Source organism: Macaca thibetana, chromosome 14 (genome assembly GCF_024542745.1).
Source record: "Macaca thibetana thibetana isolate TM-01 chromosome 14, ASM2454274v1, whole genome shotgun sequence".
NCBI classification, from domain to species: Eukaryota; Metazoa; Chordata; class Mammalia; order Primates; family Cercopithecidae; genus Macaca; species Macaca thibetana.
In genome coordinates, this window is record NC_065591.1 from 19,109,797 (window position 1) to 19,135,833 (window position 26,037).

A 26,037-nucleotide genomic window follows, 5' to 3' on the forward strand; every position below is an offset into this window, starting at 1 on the left:
TCCTTGTAAGGCTACTTTCTCTGGCCCTTTTTCGCCATTCCCTACAATTATAAATTATTGTAGTTTTAGGGGAGACTTGGTTGTGAGGCCCATGTAGAGCTACCACAGGCTCAAAACCAAGGTGCTCCCCTCATGCACCCATTGAAGTTAACTCTCATCCCTCCTTAACTCTGGGTGTGCTCTGCTCACACCATCTGACCTTTGGAGAAGGAAAACTAAACAGATTAAGTGATCCCAGCCACAATTGTCTAATCACACCCACATTGTCCTTTTAGTGTTAAAAGTTAAATGGCAAGTTCTATTTAACCACAAAGTCTATAGGTTGGACAGAAACTATTGGTTATCTTCTGAGAAGGTGAAGATCTCCATAAGAAAGAATAAAGGCACCACACTTCATTGATTGATTTAGAGGCAAAACATTGATTAGGGGCAAAGGTGAAAGAGTGGTATTACCATCTCCGTGCCCATTCAACCAGTGAGGCTGAGTGGAGAATAGCAGCCATGAATTTGTTTGAGACTCCTGCCAGCCAGGAGGAGATGATCCAAAGGCCAAGCAGCCACACTCCAGATGACTACCAGAGAAATTCATTAACATCATTGGGTTCTTTTTTAATAGTCTCCTCAGTTAGAGCAAAGATTTAAGGAGCCCTAATGAATTCCTTACATTTGGAGTTGAGTCCTACAGGAAGGGTGTAGGAGGTTCCTAATGCAGCTGCCACAGGGCAGTCAGTGCTGTGCCTCAAACTGGAACCAATTCCATGTCTGTAAAAGGCCCATTTGACCTCAGGACCATAGCTAGGCCATTCTGGAAGAGAACCATCAGCTACCTGGGCACGTTTCTCAGTACCACAACACCTGGAAAATTACTAATAACAAGATTCTATGTGTGTGTGGGTTCAGTAAATTGAGGACACGTGCTGCTGTCTTCTCCTTTCTGGAGGCTGTCCTGTCCAAGGCCTTTCAGATAGGCACCCAAGGCACGTGAGCATGTGTTCGCAGATCCAGGGCTGCTTATCACTTGGTTTGCATAGATGGAGTGGACCCTTAGTTCTGACTCATCCCTCCCTGCCTTCCTCCCTTTCCACCTTCATCCCTCATCAGGATAGCCAGAAAAATAATTATTATTGTACCACTCTAATTTCATTTTATGAATATTACTGTCTAAACCACATGCTCATTTGTTTTCTCTTTTTTCCCCTTCTGTCAACCCTAGGGGCAGGTAAAGGCAGATGAAATGAGTTCATATTTGATAGATTAAAAGCTGGGGAAGCAAGAAGGGAAATAAATTCCAATTTATAGAGTTTCAGCTTCCTGTCGTTTTCATAGGCCCTGATGACCGTTTGTGAAGACTCAGATGCAGGTTCCTGGTTACAATAATAGCAGTTACTATTTAGGAGCTTGCACCATGGCAGGCATTTTATACATCATCTCTTCTAATCTCCCAAATTATTTGAATGTATGTGTTTGTTCTAAGTTGAGATCTAGAGATTTTGTTTTGCAGTGGCATCAGGACTCAAACCCAAGTCTTATTAACTCTAAAGCGCATATCTTTTATTCTTCCACTGACCTGCCCCTATCTCTGATTACGTTGCTTCTAAAACATGCCAGAGAGTGGCCAAAGAGACTGTGAGGCCATATTTTACCTTCAGCCCAAACCCTACGTTCTCAGAAAATATGCCGCTCAGAAAATATTAGCTTGGAAAAAGAGAAACAATCAATTTAACGGTGATTTATATAAGCTAGAAACAAGTTGTGTGCCTGAATGTTCACGATTCCCCTCTGCTGCACTCCCTCCATCTTAATGCACCTTTTAGGAATCCTTAACAATAACAGTTTTAACATTGCTTTTAATTAGATGAATTAAGAATGTTCTCTGATGTTATCACTCCCTCCCGCCCCCCTATCACCTCCAATTCCCCATTGCTGTGAGAGCACTGTGATTTCCATGGTAACAGGACTACCAGCCAAGGCTGATGCTCACTGGTTGGCCTGGTCAGAGGAAAGTTATGGGCAGTCCATCCTGGTATGGTGGGCTCTATGGGGTTTTCCAGGGAGTTAATTTAAAAGCAACAAAGTTAGCTAGAAGGCTCGAAGGAGAACGCATTATTAGAGCCATAGAGTCCCCTAGTATTTCTTAAAAGAGACCTAGCTCTCCCCACAAATGAGAGAATCCCATCTCTCCTGCTGCCCCAAGTTCTCAGGCATGAGTTAAGAGTCATCCTGTTCGAAAACCAAACACCGCATGTTCTCACTCATAGGTGGGAATTGAACAATGAGATCACTTGGACACAGGAAGGGGAACATCACACACTGGGGCCTGTCGTGGGGTAGGGGGATGGGGAAGCGATAGCATTAGGAGATATACCTAATGTAAATGACGAGTTAATAGGTGCAGCACACCAACATGGCACATGTATACATATGTAACAAACCTGCACATTGTGCACATGTACCCTAGAACTTAAAGTATAATAATAAAAAAATATATATATAGAAAAAAAAAAAAAGAGGCTTCCTGTTCCCAGCCTCACCACCTCCTTTCCTCCCTGTAATTTGTTTCTCCCTGGATTTTGTTATTCTTGGTAACAAATTGTTTCTCCTGCCATTCTCTTTTTTCCCTCTTTTCCTCTACCTAGAGAGTTTTCAACGTCCTTTACCCAATGCCTGCCGACCAGCGGAGACATGTCAGTATCAACTCTGCCCGTTGGCTGCCTGAGCCAGGGCTTGGCCTGGCCTATGGTACTAACAAAGGAGACCTGGTGATCTGCCGACCAGAGTAAGTGGCTTAAAGTGTGGGAGTTGAGGGATCATTGGGCCTGAGGACTGGGGTAATCAGTATTCACCAACTGGGGTCTTTTAGATAGGAAATGTCAATCCATCTAGAGCCTGCCTCATTCTCAGCGCCACTCCTTAAAGGGCCCTCTTCCCACAGGGGCTGGTAGGATTAGCTCCCCATTTCACATTTCATCCAGAGACTGATTTAGTGATCGTGTTTTCTTGAATCTAAAGGGAGTAGTTTTTTGTCTTTGTTTTCCCTTGTTCTCTGGTTTCCTAGTGATACTAAAGTTTCTCTGCAGTCAAAAGCATAGATATCAAAGATTCTTTTTTAAACCCTATTAGAAAAATTCAACAGTTGGTCTTGGATTTGAGTAAATGCCATAGACTCTAACTTAAAAAGAATTGGAAATAGGTATTGTTGAAACCCTAAATGGTTAAGCCACTGATCTCTAATAGCCGGATTCTGTCTTGCCTGTTTTCCTTTCTGCTTGGAAGTCTAGCTTATACTAGTGAAAGCAGATTGAAAAGCTCAATTTGGGGCTGGGCACGGTGGCTCACGCCTGTAATCCCAGCACTTTGATAGGCTGAGGCAGGCACATCACGAGCTCAGGAGATTGAGACCATCTGGTCAACATGGTAAAACCCCGCCTCTACTAAAATACAAAGTTAGCCGGGCGTGGTGGCATGTGCCTGTAAGTCCCAACTCGGGAGGCTGAGGCAGGGGAATCGCTTGAACCTGGGAGGCAGAGGTTGCAGTGAGCCGAGATCATGCCATTGCACTCCAACCTAGCGACAAAGTGAGATTCCGTCTCAAAAAAAAAAAAGAAAGAAAGAAAAAGAAAAGAAAAGCTCAATTTATAGTCAAAGCAATTATTATCTGGTCTTGAAGTAGGGAGTAGGAGGGGATTTGTGTCTGAAGTCCTGATGACACCCCTTCCCCTTCCTCTGGCTTTATGGAGGTCAGGGTTTCTCCAGGCATTCATTCACTAGAGACCCTGGGAGTCAGCCGGGTCTGTCATCAGTTTCCAGCCCCAGCCAGGTGGAGAGTGTGAAGCTCTGCTTCACTGCAGATCAGGCTGATTGCTGTGTGGGACGCTGCAAGGTTCCAGTCGACTAAATGCCACTTCTGCCTCCAGGCTGTCCTCATGTTAACCTCTACCTAGTGCAGAGTCTTTTCCCAGAGTGTTCTGCAGATCACAGAGTGTGGTGTGACAGTTCCAGCAGGGTCTCTGGTTATCAGAAGTGGGAAGTGTCCGTGTTGCCTTTTGATGGGACCCTTGATAGTTTCTCCTAAAGGATGTACTTGGGTCAGCTTCTGTGGCCTAGTAGGGAACTGCTGATTGGGTCTTTATCGGCTGAGTTAGCTCAGTGGCCCAAGAGAAAGGAAACCTGGTTCTTAGGGCAGCTCTTGCATTCCATTTTGAATTTTTTGAGCCCCTCCCAAAGACAGACTACTGTCTAAGCCTAGCCTGGTCAGGCTGCGCTTGGAGCTGCAAGAATGTTTGTGTTGCAAGCCACTTGCTCCAGAGAACATCTTTCACCATGTCCAAAGCGTCCAGAGAGCATTTTCATTGTCTTCTTGGGTCTCTCAGTTTCTGCCCTTTCTCTGGCCTGTCCGTAGTCCCAGGATCTGTCCTGAAATATTCCTTTTCCCCAAAGCACGTGACACTGATTGTCTTACCTCTTTTCTTAACAGTTCATAAGAGGAATCTAATAAGCATCTTTTCCAAAACTGGCACAGAATTCTGGACTATGATTCTACTCTTACTTACATCTCAGTTACAAGTCTGTCTTTCCCTGTTTCTCCGAGACCTCTTTCCTCAGGAGTGTTGTTTTGTCTATGGCTTCCACCACTAACTTTTGTCCCAGCCAAATTTCTGGTCCTCTCCCTTGCAAAAATAATCTACACCCAGTTTGTTGTGGCCTCACAGAGGTTTTTATGTCTGAAACCCCAGCCTACCTACTTTGTGTCAGTCATAGTCACCTCAGCCAAACACAAAGCTGACTTTGGCTTCTGTTTTCTCTTTTCTCCCCATGTGTTGTCTCCAGCATCCCGGAGTCTCAGCTGACCTAAGCCATCTTGGGGTGCCTGGGGAACTCTCTTACCCACCAGGAACTCAAGCCTCTTCCCTGAGTAACATGGCATTAGCATTGGACACATTGAACAGTGTCCCGTCACAGACCAAGTTGTGTTGAACTAAGAGAAAACTAGTTTAGCCCATTTTTTTGGGGTACTGTTTGTCCTGACTTCTTGGGTCAGGTTGGCAAATGCCTCAAGCCTTAGGGCCCAAAATGTAAGGGTACCGTATAAACTGGATATGGACATGACTGAAGTTCTTCCAAGCTTAGGCAAGGAAGACTGTGTGTGAGCAATAGACACCTAGGGAAGTTAAAACTCCTCTGAGGCCTCCTAACAGATTGATGACAGAACTAGAATTCCTCCCTTTCCTATCTAGAGCCCTTTTCACTCAAAAACCCCTTTAAAATTCTGACGCAAGCAATGTACTGTCTTCCACAGAAAAATATGCCACAAGAACACACGCATACTTTTGTAACTCTTTAAGACCTCAGGTAAAGAATGCAGCTTTAGATCGTGTTGAGACATTTCAGCAGGTCAGCATGGATACAGGGGAATGAGGGGATCAGTGAGCACGTTCACGTCTTTCGAGCAGTCTACTGATGAGTCGTCTCCCATCTCAAATGAGGAGAACAAATAGGGAAGTAGGAGCTCAGGGTTCTTGTGTTTCTCATAGGCAGCTGCCTATCCCTGGGTGATACAGCTCCCTGGCACACCCATTCCCAAGGGCACAGGATCCAGCCAGCCAGCTGGGCCAAGATTGCAGCCCTCCCTCTGAAACAGGTGGCTGTCTGCCTTTGTCCCAGGCACAGGCAGCTGCACCCCATTTTGTGCTCTCAATACTGCTCTTGATTTCTCCTCCATTGTCTTTGCCTTAGCACTCTCTCCAAGCACAAAGACAGAGGAACAAGTTCCTTGGGCATCTCTTGGTGGTACTAAAACCCCACTTGGCAGTAGACTAAGGCCTTCAAAAATCCTCGTCTCTCCAAAAGAAGGAATTCTTAGGACAGGCAAGAAGACAAACAACTGGCCAGTCAGCCCCTCTACAAAGCCATCCCAGGGGCTGATAACGCAGTCACCCCGCCCTTCCTAGCAGTGAGGCGCTCCCTCCTCCTCTGCTCCCCTACCCGCACTCTGTCCAAGCTGCTGCTGTGCCTCTGGCTGCCTGCCAGCCAGCCAGCACCCCCACTGATAACCATGGGGGGTGTGAAGTGCCAGGTTGATATGAGGGGGTGCTTGCTTACTTCCGGCCTCATAAACGAGCCCTACAAATGGGGCAGGGGGAGGTGCTGGCAGAAGGTCCACTGCTTCTCAGAGTCAGCTTAAAGGACAGAAGCAGGGAACTCAGGGCGGAAGAGAGGTGGGCTGAGACTATGGGGCATCTGGTCTGTTGGCCAACTATGGGGCTCCTGACAAGGCCCCAGCTCTGTCCCTTCTGTAATCATGGTAATTAGAGTCAAGTATCATCACCCAGGGAGGGGAAAGCATGCCTCCGAATCAAAAGGGAGCCAAAATTGCTGTGGAAACCACATCTTTCAGGCAAGGCTCTAAGAGCCAGGTGTGGCTCTTTCCCGCGCTGCAGAGACACCAGGCATCTTTAGTCTGATCCTCTGCAGCCATGTCACTGATAGATGAAAGAAGAATGTTATTGAAGGGAATGGTCCCTAGAAGTTGGGAAGTTCGGAGCCACAAGTTCTGTGGAGAGAGCATCGTGACCACTGAGAGAGCTCAGGTCTATTCAGGGAGCCCTGGAAGGTCTCAGCATGAGGAAGTGGTTGAGCCAGGCCCAGAAGCACAGCTTTCAGATGCTGTGGAGGAAGCCAGGTGTGAGGTGGAAGCGCACTGGAAAGGCTGGCCCTGATTGGACTTCCCGGCCTTCCTCCTCCCTTCGTGTGTTTGTCTAGCTCCCAGGAAGAACCCAGAGCAAACAGTGACTCATTCACCCTCACTGAGACCCAAGAAGACAACAGGACATGTTGGGATCATTCTTTAGCTCACAGTCAGTCAGTGACAGTGGGTATTGAAAGCTAAGAGTTTCAGGCTGGGCACAGTGGCTTACGCCTGTAATCCTGGCGTTTTGGGAGGCCGAGGTGGGCAGATCACCTGAGGTCAGGAGTTCGAGATCAGCCTGGCCAACACGGTGAAACCCCATCTCTACTAAAAATACAAAAATTAGCCAGGCATGGTGGCGGATGCCTGTAATCCCAGCTACTCCGGAGGCTGAGGCAGGAGAATCGCTCGAACTCGGGAGGCAGAGGTTGCGGTGAGCCAAGATCACACCATTGCACTCCAGCCTGGGCAACAAGAGTGAAACTCCATCTTAGAAAAAAAAAAAAAAGCAAGCTAAGAGTTTCAGTAGCCAGAGAGGGCGTCTCCAACTCTATCCTTGGTACAGTGCCTAGAATTGAAACCAAATCCGTGAGCTATTGTAGTCCAGCTCTCTGACCACAGAAAGTAAAGCAAATCCTGGCTTAGAATTAGACCTGTGTGTGGGGAGCAGAAAGGATTGGGATGGGGAGGCATAGTAGAGCAACACATCTGAGACAGGAAGTATGGCCCCTGTTCTGTTGGCAGTGGACCTCTTTAATCAATAGCCAAGGTCACAGCCCTGAGCCGAGGATGCTCCGTGCTGCTGCCTGGATGGAAAGCATTCAAGGGGACCTTTTGGCCACCAGCATTATGCTGACAGTCTCAGCTCAGACAGCAGGCCTTCTTGTGGCCTCTTTTCTGAGATGGGAAGGAACGTTCCGGGTCAGGAAGTACGTGGTTTGTTGTAGGTCTGATGTGAACAGTTTGTTGTCACTAACCAGCCCTGAGTAGCAAGAATTCCAGAAGAGGGATTTGGTGGGGACCCATGTGGTATTGCAACCTGTCAGTATATCTTGACAAGTTTGTAAATCAGTCTTCCTGGCAGCCAGCTTCGCATAGTATCTAATACAGACAGGATTTGCTCACCAAAAACAGTGATGAGTTTGTTTTTGGAGGCCTCTTCTGTTACTTCTGGCCATTTACCTCTTCCGTAATGTAAGGTAGCCTTTTCTCACCTTTGCCCTCCAATGCCCATCTGGTTCTCAGACAATCCCCAAACCCCACAAAAATGGCTGTTTAGAAGAGGAAGGATAAACAGTTGGCCCTTGGTAACTGCAGGTTCCACATTCATGGATTCAACAAACCATAAATCAAAAATATTTTTGGAAAAAAAAAAAGTGAAAATTAACAGTACAATTAGGCTGGGAACGGTGGCTCACACCTATAATCCCAGTACTTTGGGAGGCTGAGGTAGGCAGATTTTTTAGCCCAGAAATTTGAGACCAGCCTGGGCAACATGGTGAAACCCTGTCTCTACAAAACAAAAAATAAAATAAAAAATTAGCCAGTCGTGGTGAGGCACGCCTGTAATACCAGCTACTTGGGAGGCTGAGGTAGGAGAATCACCTGAGCCCAGGGAAGTTAGGGCTATAGTGAGCCACTATACTTCAGTATAGTGCAACACCACTGCACTTCAGACTGGGCAACAAAGTGAGACCCTGTCTCAAAAACAAAAAGAATACAAATAAACAATACAGTATAGTAACTATCTGCATAATTTACATTGTATTAGTGCAAGTAATCTAGAGATGATTTTAAGTGTACAAAAGGATATGGATAGGTTGTGTAGTAGGGACTTGAGCATCCATAGATTTTGGTATCCACAGGGGGTCTTGGAACCAATTCCCCAAAGATACCAACAGACAACTGTACTGCTTTTTAAAGAGGTGGCCTTTGGAATTACACCAACTCCACAGCCTGACAGGCCCCTAGAGCTTGGGAGAGGTTTACTACAGGGCAGTGAAAAGAAGAGTACTTTTGTTTGGCTGTGGCTCTTTCCCTTCAAAGAAGCAAGTAGTATTCTCGCAGGTGAAGCCTAATCATAGTTACCCACTAAAGACAGATTTGGGCCGGGCGTGGTGGCTCACGCCTATAATCCCAGCACTTTGGGAGGCCGAGGTGGGAAGATCATTTGAGCCCAGGAGTTCAAGACAAGCCTGGGCAACATAGTGAGACCCCATCTGAAAAAATTTTTTAAAAATTGAAAAAATTTTAAAAAGACCAATTTGGGCTGGGCATAGTTGCTCATGCCTGTAATCCTAGCACTTTGGGAGGCCAAGGTGGGCAGATCACTTGAGGTCAGGAGTTCGACACCAGCCTGGCCAACATGGTGAAACCCCATCTCTACTAAAAATATAAAAATTAGCGGGGCGTAGTGGCACACACCTGTAATCTCAGCTGCTTGGGAGGCTGAGGTAGGAGAATCGCTTGAATCCAGGAGGCAGAGGTTGCAATGAGCTGAGATCACGCCACTGCACTCCAGCCTGGGCATCAGAGTGAGACTCCATCTCAGAAAAAAAGGCAGATTTGGAGGCTCAGTGTCTGGTTTTGTTGCCTTTTACCTGAGGCAGTACAGCCTCCTGGGACCTCCTAGAATACAGTCCCTCATCATCTAGGCCCTACCTGGTCTCTGTCTTAGCCAACACCCATGTTTAGGAAGGAAGCACCTCCCAGCATCCTATAATCCACTCAGTTGGGGATGTTTGCTCTTTATGGAGGTAAGTTCTGTTGTTAAAGGAGGGTGATCTAGGCCTCTAGGTTAAATAGCTCAGGCTACCCCAGGGGCGAGAGCCTGCACTGTCTTTGTTCCTGAGGCCTCTGTTTTTTTTTTTTTTTTTTTTTTTTGAGACAGAGTCTCACATTGTCGCCCAGGCTGGAGTACAGTGGCACAATCTCAGCTCACTGCAACCTCTGTCTCCCGGTTCAAGCGATTCTCCTGCCTCAGCCTCCTGAGTAGCTGATACTATAGGCATGTGCCACCACGCCCAGCTAATTTTTGTATTTTTAGTAGAGATGGAGTTTCACAGTGTTGGCCAGGATGGTCTTGATCTCTTGACCTCATGATCTGCCCGCCTCGGCCTCCCAAAGTGCTGGGATTATAGGTGTGAGCCACCAGCGCCCAGCCAAGGTCTCTGCTTTTCAAGACTAGGCATGCCCGTTGGGCAGGGCTGTCCATAGCACTATATCTCTCCAGTGGGCCTCACATTTGCCATCTTAGTTCCTTTCTCTGTGTCTGAAGAATACTCAGGACCCACTGCCTGTATCTGTTGTTGCTATTTTTTAGCTGTCTCTCAGCTCCAAGGAGGAGCCAGTTAGGCTAGTCAGGGGGAAAGGAGAAGCTAAACCCACCATTCCAGGCATTTAGGCTATTAGAGATTTGTCTGAATTGCCCCAGCACTGAGAATCCTGATGAAGCCGCAGCTCTGGTCTTGGTCTCAGCTCAGCCCCAGGAGAGAGAAAGGATGGGCAGCCACAGTCCACAAAGCCAGGAGTTTTAGGAGCTCTTATCCTTCCCTCTCTAATGCCTTTCACCTTCTTCTACACCCTTCCCAACCGATTTTTAGGGCCTTAAACTCTGGTGTTGAGTACTACTGGGACCAGCTGAACGAGACGGTCTTCACTGTCCATTCCAACAGCAGGAGCAGCGAGCGGCCTGGGTATGTTTGGGAAGTAGGCAGGGAGCAGCTGGCTGGAGGCCCGTCCCTTCCTCCTGCTTTTGATGAGCTCTTAAGCAGTGCCTTCAGCATCCTCTAGGGCTCTGGGTCCCTCCTCAACCAAAGCAGCGCCTCCTTGATCTTTTGTGTACAGCTTCATTTGAGAAAAGTGTTGTATGGCTAAGAAAGAGAACAAAAGCTCTGCTCTCAGAGTCTTGCTGTAGAACCACCCCCTCACCCTCTCCCATCCTGGCCATGGTGCCTGGGCACACTTGGGGTGAGGAGAGAAGATAGGGCCTGAAGAAGGATGCCGCCCCATGAAGTCTGCTCCATGGCCCAGGCTCTTCCAGATGACTAGGACCTCAGGGACCAAGCTGCCCAGGGCTGTAGCCCAGGGACAAATCCTCTTGAGGCACCCATTAGAAATCTGGTACTGATCCTTTCATCACTTAATTCGCTAATGAAGACTGGAACAAAGTGCTGGGTTGTTGATAAACCCAAAGCAATTGCTACTTCCCCTAGGAATTGCTGAGCATAGCTGGAGGAATAGTCCCAGAAGCAGCTAGAAATATGAGTGTCTGGTGATAGTCTCAAAAGCCCTGGGCTGCCTCTACTGCCAGCTCCAGCTGTTCCAAGGCAGTGCCTGGGACATGCCCAAGGAAGGTGGATGCTAGCATTGGCTGGAACCTTCCTTGTAGGACAGCCTGTGCTCCCTACCTGCAAGGGTCTGTTTTCAGAAGGCCCTGGAAGGAGGATCCCAGAGCAGCCTGTTCAGGAGTTCCAGTCGTGGATGGGCGCGGTAGCTCACGCCTGTAATCAATCCCAGCACTTTGGGAGGCTGAGGCGGGCAGATCACGAGGTCAGGAGATCGAGACCATCCTGGCCAACATGGTGAAATCCCTCTCTACTAAAAATACAAAAAATTAGCCGAGCATGGTTTTGTGTGCCTATAATCCCAGCTACTCAGGAGGCTGAGGCAGGAGAGTCGCCTGAACCCGGGAGGCGGAGGTTGCAGTGAGCTGAGATTGTGCCACTGCACTCCAACCTGGGTGACAGGGTGAGACTGTCTCACCAAAAAAAAAAAAAAGAGTTCCAGTTCTTTCCCTCCAAAGTGGAGCTCTCAGTTCACTTGGAAATTCAAGAATTCAAAGTGGAATCTTACGAGCATACAGTTGGAAGGAAGGTAAAACTAAAGAGAGAAAGGACCTTCTTCCAGTGCTCACTCTTTATCCCATGATCTCAGCTGCTGGCCTCCTGAATTTCATTAGTGTCTTTTCGTATCAGCCATCTCTACAGCTCCTCCCCACTCCCTGGCAGGGGCCTGTTGTTGAAGGGCATGACTGAGCCAGGGTTGCACAAGACTGGATGTTTCTGTGGCCTTTCATTGTCCCAGGGTATAGACTAACCTTGGGAGAGAATGGACACAGACAAGTTAACCACCATCAAGAGGCAGTTGCAGGAGCACAGGGCTTCTCTTAGCCAGCAGGGCTTCTCTTAGCCAGCAGGGCCTGGCCCACACTGCCCTGAGGATTGGCACAGAGCCAGCAGAGTGCTGTGCGGGGCGCTGTCCCAAGCCCCACCTGACTTCAGTCTGTCTTTCTCTCCCTAGAACCAGCAGAGCCACATGGAGGACAGACAGAGACATGGGGCTGATGAATGCCATTGGGCTGCAGCCCCGGAACCCTACCACCTCAGTGACATCTCAGGGCACCCAGACTCTGGCCCTTCAGCTGCAGAATGCCGAAACACAGACTGAGAGGGAGGTGCCGGAGCCAGGGACAGCCGCCTCAGGTCCTGGTGAAGGTAGGAGCCATGTGGTGCTGGAGTGGGTGGGAGAGGGACCCTAAGACCGTGTGAGTGCCACTTCCCACTCAGGATGCATACCCCCTCCCATGTCTGGGTGATGCCCACCTGGTGGCATTAAGAGCCTCCTCAACAGTGACATGGTTTCCCTGAGCTGGGTCACTCTTGCAGCTCGCCTCAGCTCCCACCAAGTATGCTGACTCCCTCTCCTCTAAAGTGTGAGGACCCAGGCTCTTTTTCCAAAGAGAGAGCACAGAAAGCCTGGATTGAAAGGGCTAAAGGGAGACTCGTTCCTGCAAGCTGCCATTCCAGAGAAGTGCACCCCAGGCCTTAGCTTCTGGGGCCAAACCACAGCCTAGCTTGTCGTCCCCCTACCAGTATGGCAGATTTGGGACTGCCCCATGGGAGGACCTCTCACACTCCTGTCACACCTGGGGCTCATTGCCATTTTGACTGCAGCCTGGCATAACATCAGCCCCTTCCTCTCACCTATTTCAGGTGTGGCTCTGCCACACTCGGCCCTGACTGTCTGTGCCAGCCTCACACTTTTAAAAACCAATTAGCACTTCCCAGCAGCAGAGCTCGAGCCACTTAGGAGTCCGTCAGCAGCTGTGTTAAACAGGCTGTTCTCACTCAGTTGCTGTCCTCACCCCCTACCCCCAGCCCCCTTGCTGGTCGTAGCTCCAAACAAAGCAGCCTCCAAACAGACACATTTTCTAAGTCTGTGTTGAGCCATTTGCCCAGAAGAGACCATGGGAGGAAAAGCCATGGTGCATGTCAGGCAAAGAATAACAAACATACCTGTCACCCCAGGGAACGGCTTTCTACACCACAGTGCCCCTCAGGGTCTTGCATGGTCACTCTTGATGCCATGAACCAGGGTCTTGCATGGTCGCTCTCGATGCCATGAACTGAGAATTTTCAAAGTGAAGTCCCTCTTTGGTCTGTAGCACAGCCCACCTCATGCATCTGTGCTAGGTGGACGCCCCTCGCTGGGGCCATGACCTTTAGGTGGTGCTGGCTGAAGCAGCCAACCTTGGCTGTGAGCCTCTAGGAGGAGTTGGTGGAAGGCTCCTTCTGCCATCTTCAGGCCCTTTTTGCAGGTTTCTGTGGACTTTGAGCTGCTCCGGAGTCCATTAGGCCTATTCCAGGAAGTCTGAGGGCCAGGCAAGAGGGAACCAGCACAGGCTTCTCCAATGGAGCCAGCAGGCCAGCCCTCTCTCTCAGTAGGAGGCAGACCTCTCAGAGCTCCCAGTAAACCCTGACAGCGGGAGAGGTTTGGAGAGGGGGGCCATACTGGCAGCCCCTTCTTTTTATTTTTATTTATTTATATTTTTCTTGAGACAGAGTCGAACTATGTCACCTAAGCTGGAGTACAATGGCGTGATCTCGGCTCACTGCAGCCTCTGCGATCTCAGCTCACTGCAACCTCTGCTTCCCAAGTTCAAGCAATTCTCCTGCCTCAGCCTCCCAAGTAGCTGGGATTACAGGCATGTGCCACCATGCCCGGCTAATTTCTGTATTTTTAGTAGAGACAGGGTTTCACCATGTTGTCCGGGCTGGTCTCGAACTCCTGACCTTGTGATCTGCCCGCCTAGGCCTCCCAGAGTGCTGGGATTAAAGGCCTGAGCCACCGTGCCTGGCCTCTTTTTTTATTTTTTGAGAGTGCAGTGGTGCAATCTCAGCTTACTGCAACTTCTGCCCCCCAGGTTCAAGTGCTTCTCTCAGCCTCAGCCTCCCGAGTAGCTGGGATTACAGGTGCCCGCCATCACTCCCAACTAATTTTTGTATTTTTTAGTGGAAACGGGGTTTCGCCATGTTGGCCAGGCTGGTCTGGAACTCCTGACCTCAAGTGATACGCCTACCTCAGCCTCCCAAAGTGCTGGGCTTACAGGCGTGAGCCACCGCACCCGGCCAGCCCCTTATATATGTTTGTAGTATGTATATATGTATATACAAATAGCAGTCAATGGAAGAGAGTGTTGTTTGTTTTGTTTTGTTTTTGGGATGGGGTCTCACTGTGTTGCCCATGCCCTTGAACTCCTGGGATCAAGAGATCCTCCCACCTTGGTCTCCCAAAGTGCTGGAGTTACAGGTGTGAGCCACCACACCCAGGCCTTTTTTTTTTTTTTTTTTAATTTAAAGACAGAGTCTCAGCAGGGTGTGGTGGCTCACGCCTGTAATCCTAGCACTTTGGGAGGCTGAGATGGGCAGATCACTTGAGATCAGGAGTTCAAGACCAGCTGGCCAACATGGTGAAACCCTGTGTCTACTAAAAATACAAAAATTAGTCAGGCATGGTGGTGGACACCTGTAATCCCAGCTACTGAGGTGGCCGAGGCAGGAGAATCACTTGAACCTGGGAGGCAGAGGTTGCAGTGAGCCAAGATCACACCACTGCAACCCAGCCTGGGCAACAAAGCAAGACTCTGTCTCAAAAATAATAATAAAAATAAAATAAATAAAGACAGAACTTCAGTTGGGCACGGTAGCTCACACCTGTAGTCCCAGCACTACTCCCAGAGGCCAAGGCAGGAGGATCCCTTGAGTCCTGGAGTTCAAGACCAGCCTGGGCAACACAGCAAAACCCTGTCTCTACTAAATATACGAAACATTAGCTGAGCATGGTGGCACACATCTGTAGTCCCAGCTACTCTGGAGGCTTGAGGCAGAAAGGTTGCTTGAGCCTGGAAGGTGGCAACTGCAGTGAGCTGTGATGTGCCACTGCACTCCAGCCTGGAGACAGAGCAAGACCCTGTCTCAAATATGAATAAAGAAAGAAAGATAGTCTCACTCTGTTGCTCAGGCTGGAGTACAGTGGCACCATCTTGGCTCACTGCAGTCCTGAACTCGTAGGCTCAAGCGATCTTCCTGCCTCAGCCTACTGACTAGCTGGGACTACAGGTGTGCGCCACCATGCCCGGCTATTTTTTTTTTTAATCTTTTTTTTTTTTTTTTAGAGACAGGGTCTCACCGTGTTGCCCTGGCTGGTCTTGAACTCCTAGCTTCAAGCAAGCCTCCCTTCTTGGCCTCCCAAAGTGCTGGAATTACAGGCATGAAGCACTGCGCCCAGCTAGGCAGCCCCTTCTGATTTGATTTCACTGAGCTTTTACTATGTATCAGCCACTTGGGCTGTGAAGACAAATAGGCCTCTCTGTCCTTCCATGGGGAGCTCGCAGCCTAGAGAGGGAGATGGACGCCTAAACTGATCATTGTTTTGATGTGATGAGGACCTCCGGAGCACAGAGGAGGAGGGGCTGTGCCCAGCCTATGAGGCTTAGGGGAGACTCCTGGAGGAGGTGACCCTGAGCCTAGTCTTCAAGCATGAGTAGGAGTCAGGTGAAGTAGGGTGGTGGGGAAACGTTCCTGGAGACATGTCTCAGCACATGCAATGGCACCAAGTTCAAAGACATGTTACTGCATAAAGGACCACTAATTTGTGTTCATGGCATGTCTGGTGCATGTGGAGAACTGAGGCTGGATGAGTGGGGAGGGCAGGATACTGGGGCTGAAGATGACGTGCTGGGGCTCTGGGAGCAGGAGCTGCCACCTTCAGAAGTATGTCTGCTGGTGTTTCACCTCCCAGAGAATTCTCTGCTGTTTTCTTGGTTAGCATGCGCCCATTTCTGGCTTTTAGTCAATTATAAGTTCCTTTCATTCTTTTTGGGGGATGGGGCAGAGGGTGGCGCAGAGGGAAGGAGCTCTTTTCCCTGGTTTTAGGAGGCAGGACCTGGTTCCTTGCCCCACTATCCCCTCCTCCTGTAAAGTAGAGTGGGTGGTAGAGGATGGCCCCAGCTAAGCTGAGGCTCTGGTCAGCGGGAACAGCAGGCAGAGTGAGACCGGGCAGCTGGCTGCTTCTGCCTGCCTGCGTCCCTGCATGCTCTGCCTAGACTCTGCACCCTCAGCTGTTCCACACACCATACCCCTTTCAGAAATCAGTCAGGGCAGGGGAGGTGTGGGTCAGAGGATATGAACACTTGATGGATGGGTGTCAGTGTCCAGCCTTGTCCCTCCTAGGGCAAGGAACCTTGCTCTGAGGCACTCATACCACTATTCTGCTGTCAGACTCTTCAGGGGAGCCCAGGAATCAGGGCTCTCTTTGGGCCCAGATTTCACCATGCAGAAGCCGCTGGCAGGTTTTGTATTGACAAAACCAGAGCTGCAAGAACATGGATAACGAAACCCTCTGGTCAGGGAGTTCAGCTGTTCTGGGCTGGGCTAGAAGGGAGATCCCACCTGCACTCACACCTACTACAGGCACCAAGATTTATTTATTTTGTTTTTATTTATTTTTTGAGACAAGATCTCACTCTTCCATCCAGGCTGGAGTACAGTGACACAAACACAGCTCACTGCAGCCTCGACCTCCTGGGCTCAAGGGATCCTCCCCACCTCAGCCTCCTGGCACATGCCACCACACCTGGCTAATTTTGTTTTGTTTGTTTGTTGTAGAGACAGGGTTTCACCATGTTGCCCAGGCTGGTCTCAAACTCCTGGGCTCCAGCGATCCTCCCGCCTCGGCCTCCCAAAGTGCTGGGATTCTAGGTGTGTGCCGCCGCACTCAGTCACCCAGATTTATTAATGTGGGAAGCCTGCTCTGCTTGTAGTAATTGCTGTTCTGTGGCCTGCCCCTACCCACTCCCCTTGGCCTTTTTCTGTCAGCACCAAAGGGCTCCTAGGCTACTTCTAATTTTCTTGTTCTACAAAAATTTCTTTGAAATCCATTCAGCTCTTTCCAGACCTCCCAGGAGGAGTGCTCCACAGGGGTATTTGCACACGTCAGCTTTTTTGCATGTTCGACTTTAATAAGAGTTTGATTTCTCCCAGAATTTGACCCTACAGCAAGCTTTCCTACCCTCCTGGCCAAGAGGGTAGCTCGAAAAGGGAGGGAAGCATTTCCTGGACTCACCATTGGCTTCCAGCACTGATACAGTGCCTCCCTAGCTTGCAGTGGGCATTCGGGGCAAGCATGGAATGAATGAGTTGAGCTGAGCTGAGGCAGGGCCCTGCCTCCGAGCATGGCTGTGCCCCACTATTTGGAGAGCACCATGGCTGTGCCTCTGACCCGTAGCAAAGGTCATCTGAGCCTCTGTTTTGTCTGGTGAAGATGGTAGGTAGACCAGCAGCAGTAGCCTGGGCCCTGGGCCAGAAAAAAGCAAATGTGAAGAGGGAGGGGCTGGAAGACCAGTACTCCCAGAGGTCAGGAAGGGCAGTCCTCCTATGACTCTCTGAGCCTCAGTTCCCTCTTCTCTTCTGGCAATGAAACCTCTAGAATTAAATATGGTTGCAGGGCATGGTGGGAACTTGTTGATTCTACCCTGGCCTCTGCTTCTAGAGTGCACCTTAGGACTTGCCAAGGAAGAGACCTCATGTGAACTCTAAATCAATTTCCTATTTTCAAAGACAAAAACAGATGCTTTTGCTACAGAGAAGAAGACCGCAGAATTAACTCCCTGTCTGCCACTGTGCCTGGATCCCTGACTGTGACTGCCATTTCCCTCTAGCCCTGGTGTTTTTTCTCTTGAAGAATGTACCAGCTGCCCTCAGTTGCTCTTAGCCTTGGCTTAGAGTTCCCAGGAGGGAAGCACAGCTCATAGTTCTGTAGGCTGAAGTTGTCCACATCCAGCCCTGGGGGAGCCATTTGTTTGTACATTTTTAAATCTTCCATTCATTCTTTTTTGAGCACTTACTTTGTGTCTGGTATTGTGTTAGGCACCATGAATTCAAGGGCACTGTGGAGGGAATTACATTGAGATGAATCCGTTGTGTCTCTTCCCTCAGAGAGCAAGTCCAGAGAGAACTAGACATATAAATGCTTCTCCAGTGGCTCATACCTGTAATCCCAGCACTTTGGGAGGCTGAGGCAGGCGGATCACAAGGTCAGGAGTTTGAGACCAGCCTGGCCAACATGGTGAAACCCCATCTCTACTAAAAATACAAAAAAAATTAGCAAGGCGTGGTGGTGCATGCCTGTAATCCCAGCTACTTGGGAGGCTGAGGCAGGAGAATTGCTTGAACCTGGGAGGTGGAGGTTGTAGTGAGCCGAGATCTCGCCACCGCACTCCAGCCTGGGCAACAGAGCGAGGCTCCATCTCGAAAAAACAAAATAAAATAAATGCTTCTCCTGCAATGGGGCAGTTACAAGACCAGTTTTCCAAGCATCCTTAAGTCTGGAGCCCCTGTGAGGAGCCTGGAAGCCCTTTTATTCATCCATACACGTATTTGACAAATACACGCCCTGTGTAAACCCACGTGTTAGACTTGACTCAAAAGTGAATACAACTGAGTCCAAGACCTTCAGGAACTTATAGGCCAGAAGAAAGATGCCACAGCCATGGGGAGGTGTCAAGCACTTTGAGGCCCCAGAGAAGGAGCAGCCCCTTCCAGCTGGGGGACCAGAGAGAACTGGGTGGCAGAGGAGACGGGACAAGAGCATGGCACAGTGTGCACAGCGTATGCCCATCTGTGTAGCCAGGGAGCAGGGCTGCCGGGTACCTGCAGGAATGTGGGGTCAGGGCAGGAAGGTCTGCAGCGTGATAAGGGCCTGGTCAGAGAGCCCTCAAATGTCAAGCCAAGGAGTTTTGACTACTGTGAGGGCTTTTGTAGCTTCTGGGTTTTAAACAGGGTACAGACTTAACAAGAGCTTAATTCATCAGAGCTGAATTAGGATGGTCATGGTAACAGTGTGGAGACTAGATGGAAAGGGAGGAGACTGGTAGCAAGAAGCCCAGTTAGGACACAGTCACAGCCATAGAGAGGGGTGGCCAGACCTGGAGCCACAGGCAAGCAAGCAGTGGGCTCAGACTTGAGTGCCAGCAGCAGGGCCTCCCCAGAGCCTGGGAAAGCCCATCCGGGGCTCTCTGGGGGCTTGGCTGCAGCAGCACCCATAGGGCCCCAAGGCAACCTATTTTGCCCCTGGTAATCTACCTGAAAAGAGCTGAGCTGGGCGTGGTAGCTCACGCCTGTAATCCCAGCACTTTGGGGTCCAGGTGGGTGGATCACAAGGTCAGGAGTTTGATACTAGCCTGGCTGGCATGGTGAAACACTGTCTCTACTAAAAATACAAAAATTAGCCGGATATGGTGGCACATGCCTGTAGTCCCAGCTACTCAGGAGGCAGGAGAATTGCTTGAACCTGGGAAGTGGAGGTTGCAGTGAACTGAGATCACGCCACTGCATTCCAGTCTGGGCGACAGAGCGAGACTCTGTCTCAAAAAGAAAAGAAAAGAGCTGAGAGTTCACCAGGCACAGCGCCCGGCACAGTGCACTCCAGTGCCAGCAGGCCTCAGGCCAGCCATGGCACGCCCCAAACCATGCTGTGAGGGCTTCAGTGCACAGAGTTCTTAGAAAGCAATGGGGCTACAATGGGCATGGGGAGGGCCCCGCCTCCCTAGGCAGCCCTTTACTCCCAGGGTAGAATCTCTGTGGGCACCAAGTCCGTAGGTTGACCTTTTTCTCTTTACCCTCTCTGCCCCACTGTTAGAAGGCTTTAAACCCTGAAGACGGGGTTGACCCAGTACTCTGAGAGCCCTTCAGGTTTTCTCTCCTTCTGCCCTGGGAGCTAGAGCCAGGCATCCCAGGAGGAAGTGGGTAAGGGCAGCCACCTTGAGGGATGGAGGGCAGCGCTTTATCGGGGGATCTCCAGAAAAGCAACAGAGGACATAATGCTGAGGAAGATCGTCTAAGACTGGGGCTGGGCGCAGTGACTCACCCATGTAATCCCAGTACTTTGGGAGGCCAAGGCAGGAGGATTGCTTGAGCCCAGGAGTTCAAGAGCAGCCTGGGCAACATGGAAAAACCCTGGCTCTATAAAAAGTACAAAAAATTAGCCAGGTGTGGTGGTGCATGCCTGTACTCCCAGCTACTCAGGAGGCTGAGGTGGGTGGATCGCTTGCACCAGATAGGCTTAAGCTGCAGTGAGCGGTGTTTGTACCGTTGCACTCCAGTTTAGGTGACATAGCGAGACCTGGTTTCAAAAAAAAAAACCCTGTAGAAAGAACCAGAAGCATGAGGCTGCCAAGTACTAATAAGAAGGGTGAGCGATCTCTTTGGGCCTTAGATGCCACCAAGCTGTGAAACCAGCTGGCCTGGAAATCTAACTCTAATGAGGCAGGCAGAGAGAAGGGAATGGATGGGGTTAGGGGAGCAAAGAAAGTCTCATAAAAATAGCTGGTAGCAAGTACCCCAAAAGGAAAGAAAACTCACCATCAAAACCCCCAAAACTGCAAAATCCCAAACAGTAGCTGATGGAGACAAATCAGCAGTTCAGTGGAGTCATCTCTTACAGCCTGGGAGCCTTGATCATAGTTGCCCATGGTCTTAGCCTGGTTCTCACCCTACCAAGAGCTGAGCAAAAGGCTGGAAGGGAGGTCACACAGGGACAGAGCTCCACTGCTGCAGACCCCAAGTTAATCACAACAGGCACTTTGACCAAGTGCCTGGGCTGTGTGTTAGCTCCTTTTCTCTCTCTAGCGCTGTGCAAGGTAGACGGTAGGGATTTTTTAGGGATTTTTTCAAGGTCACCCAGCAAGCAAGTGACAGAGCTGAGATTTGAGTCAAAGTCTTTTCTGTTCCCACACAAGTGAATGCTCGGGCCTTTCTGGAGAGGGGTGGTGGACAGATCCTGCTTTCCCTCCCCAGACCTGCATTTTGAAGCCTGGGGCCTGTGCTGGTCAGTTGACTCTCTCCAGGGAAATATGGCATCAGGCATTGAGCCCCAGGAGAACAGTAACTGGGGAATAGCTTGTGAAGACTAGGGGGTAAAGGGAAAGAAGAGAAGGAAACAGCCCTTCCAGGGAACAGTTAAAACTCTCAGCTTCTGACCAGGCACAGTGGCTCATGCCTGTAATCCCAACACTTTGGGAGGCCTAGGTGGGCAGATTGCCTGAAGTCAGGAGGTTGAGAGCAGCCTGGCCAACATGGTGGAACCCTGTCTCTACTAAAAATACAAAAAATTAGCCAGATGTGGTGGGAGCCTGTAATCCCAGCTACTCAGGAGGCTGAAGCAGGAGAATCGCTTGAACCTGGGAGGCGGAGGTTGCAGTCAGCCAAGATTGTGCCACTGCACTCCAGCCTGAGTGACAAGAGCAAAACTCCATCTCAAAAAACAAATAAAGGCTGGGTGCAGTGGCTCACTCCTGTAATCCCAACCCTTTGGGAGGCTGAGGCGGGCTGATTACCTGAGGTCAGGAGTTTGAGACTGGCTTGGCTAACATGGCGAAACCCGTCGCTACTAAAACTACAAAAATTAGCTGGGCGTGGTGGCAGGCACCTGTAATCCCAGCTACTCGGAGGCTGAGGCAGAAGAACGGCTTGAACCTGGGAGGTGGAGGTTGCAGTGAGCTGAGATCACATCATTGCACTCCAGCCTGGGCGACAAGAACAAAACTCCATTTAAAAAAAATAAATAAATATGGCCGGGCGCAGTGGCTCACGCCTATAATCCTAGCACTTTGGGAGGCCGAGGAAGGTGGATCACCTGAGGTCAGGAGTTCCAAACCAGCCTGGCCAACATGGCGAAATGCCGTCTACTGAAAATACAAAATTTAGCCAGGTATGGCAGTGCATGCCTGTAATCCCAGCTACTCGGGAGGCTGAGGCAGAAGAATTGCTTGAACCCAGGAGGCGGAGGTTGCAGTGAGCCAAGATCACGCCACTGCACTCCAGCCTGGGCGACAGAGCAAGACTCTATCTCAAAAAAAATAAAATGGGCCAAGCGCGGTGGGTCACGCCTGTAATCCCAACACTTTGGGAGGCTGAGGCAGGAGGATCACGAGGTCAGGAGATTGAGACCATCCTGGTTAACATGGTGAAACCCCGTCTCTACTAAAAATGTAAAAATTAGCCCGGCATGGTGGCGGGCACCTGTAGTTACTTGGGAAGGTGAGGCAGGAGAATGGCATGCACCCAGGAGGTGGAGCTTGCAGTGAGCAGAGATAGTACCACTGCACTCCAGCCTGGGCAACAGAGTGAGACTCCATCAATCAATCAATCAATATAAAAATAAAAGCTCTCAGCCTCCTCAGGGGCTTTGAGGAGGTAACACAGAACTATGCTGAAGGAAGACAGCGTTGTAATGAAGCAGAGCAGACTGTTTCCCTTTCGGCCACACCCATAGGGTACTTACTCTCTTTCCAGAGAAAGGGTGGCATACCCCAGCCCAGCCCTAGGTCTGCTGAGTTTCTACAGCAAGGAGCAGGCAGACAAAGCCAGCTGTCTGAACCTGCCTCCTTGCACGCTAAGCTGCCACTGGTACTGAGAGAGCTCATTGAGGCCAACCTGCTGCCTTCTAGGCCAGTGCTGCCTCTTAACTGGCCATTCTAGGCCTCAGTTTCCCCACCAGGAAAACAGAAGTATGGATTGTGATCATTTTGGAGGATTTGTCTAGCTTTCAAGACTCGGACTGGTTTTCACAGTGATGGAGGGAGTCTTTCTCTATCCTGCGTTTAGCCAAGAATCCCCCAGCTGCTACCAGTGGCTGCCCACCTGCCTCAGAGGCCCAGACCAGCAGCCAATTCACTCTCTCTTCTGCTTTGTACCTGCCAGGTGAGGGATCAGAGTATGGTGCCAGTGGAGAAGATGCACTCAGCAGGATCCAGAGGCTGATGGCAGAGGGCGGCATGACAGCCGTGGTGCAGCGGGAGCAGAGCACCACCATGGCCTCCATGGGCGGCTTCGGCAACAACATCATCGTCAGCCACCGCATTCACCGCAGCTCTCAGACGGGCACTGAACCTGGTGCCGCCCGCACCTCCTCACCCCAGCCCTCCACCTCTCGGGGACTGCTCCCAGAGCCCGGGCAACTGGCAGAGCGAGGCCTAAGCCCCCGGACAGCTTCCTGGGACCAGCCTGGTACCCCTGGGCAGGAGCCAACCCCACCGCCCTTACCCTCCTCCTCCCCTGTCCCTGTTCCTGTTTCCCTTCCCAGCGCTGAGGGACCAACCCTCCACTGCGACTTGACCAACAACAACCACCTTCCGGATGGTGGCAGCAGCAGGGGGCACTCTGCTGGCCCTAGGGGAGAACCACGGAACAGGTAGAGACAAACATTGCACTGGTGCCTCCCCTCGAACCGCCAAGCAGAAACCGGACCTCACAGCTGACTGGGACCTGGACATGCGGAAGAGCTGCTGGCTGCATCAGGGAACAGGAGGAGGAGGGTCGGGGTGGAGAGGAGGTCAGTCAGTGGGCACGAGACAGTCGAATGGGCAAGGCCTGCCTCGGGGAACTAGAACCTTCGAGGACATGGAGCCCAGGAGAGCCACACTGTGGGCTTAATGTGAATGGAGGAGCGAGTGGGTATCTCTGCCAGACACCCCACTTTCTCCTAGTAACATGGGCTCAGGGGACTCAGCCCTGGACAGGGAGCCTCCAGAGAGTGATCAGTCTTCCAGATCTGGGCCAATCATCCTGGACAGAGGCCCTCAAGGCAGCTTTGCCCTGTCCACCTGTTGGGTGGGCAGAGCCACCAGGAGCCCAGAAACAGGAGGAATGGCCTGGCCCTCAGAAACCACCTCCAACTCTGAGCCTTCCAGAGCCTCAGCCTCTCTTCATCGTCTTACCCCACTGAAACCAACAGGGGTCGGGCCAGGCTCCCAGATTCCTGAGGACAGGGACTTCAGCATTTACTAATGGGGGACTACTGTGGGGTAAGGGGGCAGCCTGCTTGCCTGATACAGGATGGGGTCAAGGGACAGTGGGCAGGTCCTCACTCAGGAGTGGGGGGTGTAGGCTGGCCGGCCCCCAGGGCTTGTCCACCAGTCTCCTCCTCCCCCCAAGGCCCTCAGAGCAGCGTCTGTGGGTGTCAGTATTACCTGAGCCTCGGCCAAAGCTAGCCCAAGGCTGGGGAAGGGGAGGAGACTCCAGGTCAGAATGTGAGGTCTCAGTCTGTGATTTAAGGTGTTGCATGTGGACTCTTAACTGTACGTGTAGTTTCTAGTGGAGAAATCAAGGCTCTGATCATTTTGTTTTTAGTATGAAAATGTGATTTCCTTTCTGTTTGTAACTCATCATAGAAACATTGTGGTGGGAGGAGAGGGGATAGTCTACAGCTAACGAGGGAAACACCAAAGATCACATCATTAAAATGATGACATGCCCCTCGCCAGGCTCCTCTCTCTTATTTCCACGGAGGATGGGGGGAGGGGTGGGGATTGGGAAGTGAGGGGCATTGAACTGGGCCAGGCCCACGCTCCCCCGGCTCCGTTTCTGGTGCTCTCCTAGCGGGGTGCCGTGGACCCATTTGACCCCTTCGCCAGAACTGGTCAGGTGAGGGCTGCCACCTCTGCTTCATACCACTTCTCTGTATGCCACAACTTCCTGCTTCCCTGGGGCCTGCTACAGACTGGGGCCACCTTCCAGTGGCCGGGTGAGTATGTAGGAAGGAATGACAGAAGGCTGTTCATCCTAATAGCTTCCCACCCAGGACTACAGGCCTGAAGCGATGTAACTGGCCAGAAAGCTGGATCCCCCCCAGTCCTGGGAAATCATGCACAGCAGGTGTCCAGCCTGCCAGGCAGGCAGTGGGGCTTGGTCCTATCTGCAGGCAAAGTGCCAGTTGCTAGCTGTTAAGGTCTTCCTTAACTGTGTCTTCCCTACAGTGGCCAAAAGGCCTGCTCTATTCTTGGGTTTTGACTGCTTGAAAGCTTCCAGCTGGCCAGGCGTGGTGGCTTACACCTGTAATCCCAGCACTTTGGGAGGCCAAGACGGGTGGATCACTTGAGGTCAGGAGTTTGAGACCAGCCTGGCCAACACGGTGAAAACCCGTCTCTACTAAAAAGACAAAAAAATTAGCCGGGCGTGGTGGCTCGCGCCTGTAATCCTAGCTACTGGGGAGGCTGAGGCACAAGAATCACTTGAACCTGGGAGGAAGAGGTTGTGGTGAGTCAAGATCGTGCCACTGCACTCCAGCCTGGGCAACAGAGCGCAACTCCGTCTCAAGTGGGAAAAGGATATTTGCCCCAAGTCTTCAAGAGCTATAATGGAAAATCCAAGCAGTACCAGGGCTTTTTGCCAGTAGCACGTACTTTTGAGGTTTTTGTTTGTTTGTTTGTTTTGTGCGCCCAAATCTGTCCCTGATGCCATGGGGCACGCAGAATTCCAGGTTCTGCTCCAACAGAGACAAAACCAAAAGATAAGTTGGCAAGCAAGAAATACAAAATCATGGCAAGATTTAGGAAGACTCTCATTTTCTAGAAAATTATGTATAACAGTGGACTCTGGACTGAAAGACACATCACTTAGCTGTGTGACTTTGGGCAAGCCATTTGCCTTTTCTGGGCTTCACTTTCCCTTGTTAGGATGCAGGGCTTGTACTACACAACCTCAAAGTTACTTCTAGTTCTGTACTCTGGAATCATTCAAGCCCAGAGAGCACACAGATGGTTAGGGCAGGCTTCCTTTCAGAGGTGGGATTTAGACACCTGTAGTCCCTAAGTACTTTGGAGGCTGAGGCAGGAGGACCACTTGAGCCCACGAGTCCAAGTCCAGCCTGGGCAACAAAGTGAGACTCCATTTTTTTTTTTTTTGGGATGGAGTTTCGCTCTTGTTACCCAGACTGGAGTGCAATGGCGCAATCTTGGCTCACCGCAACCTCCACCTCCCGGGTTCAAGTGATTCTCCTGCCCCAGCCTCTGTAGTAGCTGGGATTACAGGCATGTGCCACCACACGAGTCTAATTTTGTATTTTTAGTAGAGACAGGGTTTCTCTGTTGGTCAGGCTGGTCTCAAACTCCCGACCTCAGGTGATCTGCCCACCTTGGCCTCCCACAGTGCTGGGATTACAGGCATGAGCCACCGCGCCCCGCCGACCCTATCTCTTAAAAAAAAAAAAAAAAAAAAGTGGGATTTGAGCTAAAC

General features: G+C 50.5%; 1 protein-coding gene across 9 annotated transcripts in view; it reads left to right on the forward strand.

The window, feature by feature from the left end:
- Positions 1-24,282, forward strand: part of AMBRA1 (autophagy and beclin 1 regulator 1) — a 218,057-nt gene extending 193,775 nt beyond the window's left edge. For all 9 annotated transcript variants that reach the window (XM_050757527.1, XM_050757529.1, XM_050757530.1 and 6 more), the window contains 4 exons: positions 2,637-2,776; positions 10,288-10,380; positions 11,987-12,180; positions 22,726-24,282. In XM_050757527.1, the coding sequence (XP_050613484.1) occupies positions 2,637-2,776; positions 10,288-10,380; positions 11,987-12,180; positions 22,726-23,219 (921 nt within the window). In that variant the 3' untranslated portion in view covers positions 23,220-24,282. The remainder of the gene's footprint in view (positions 1-2,636; positions 2,777-10,287; positions 10,381-11,986; positions 12,181-22,725) is intronic.
- The last annotated feature ends 1,755 nt before the right edge of the window (positions 24,283-26,037 follow it).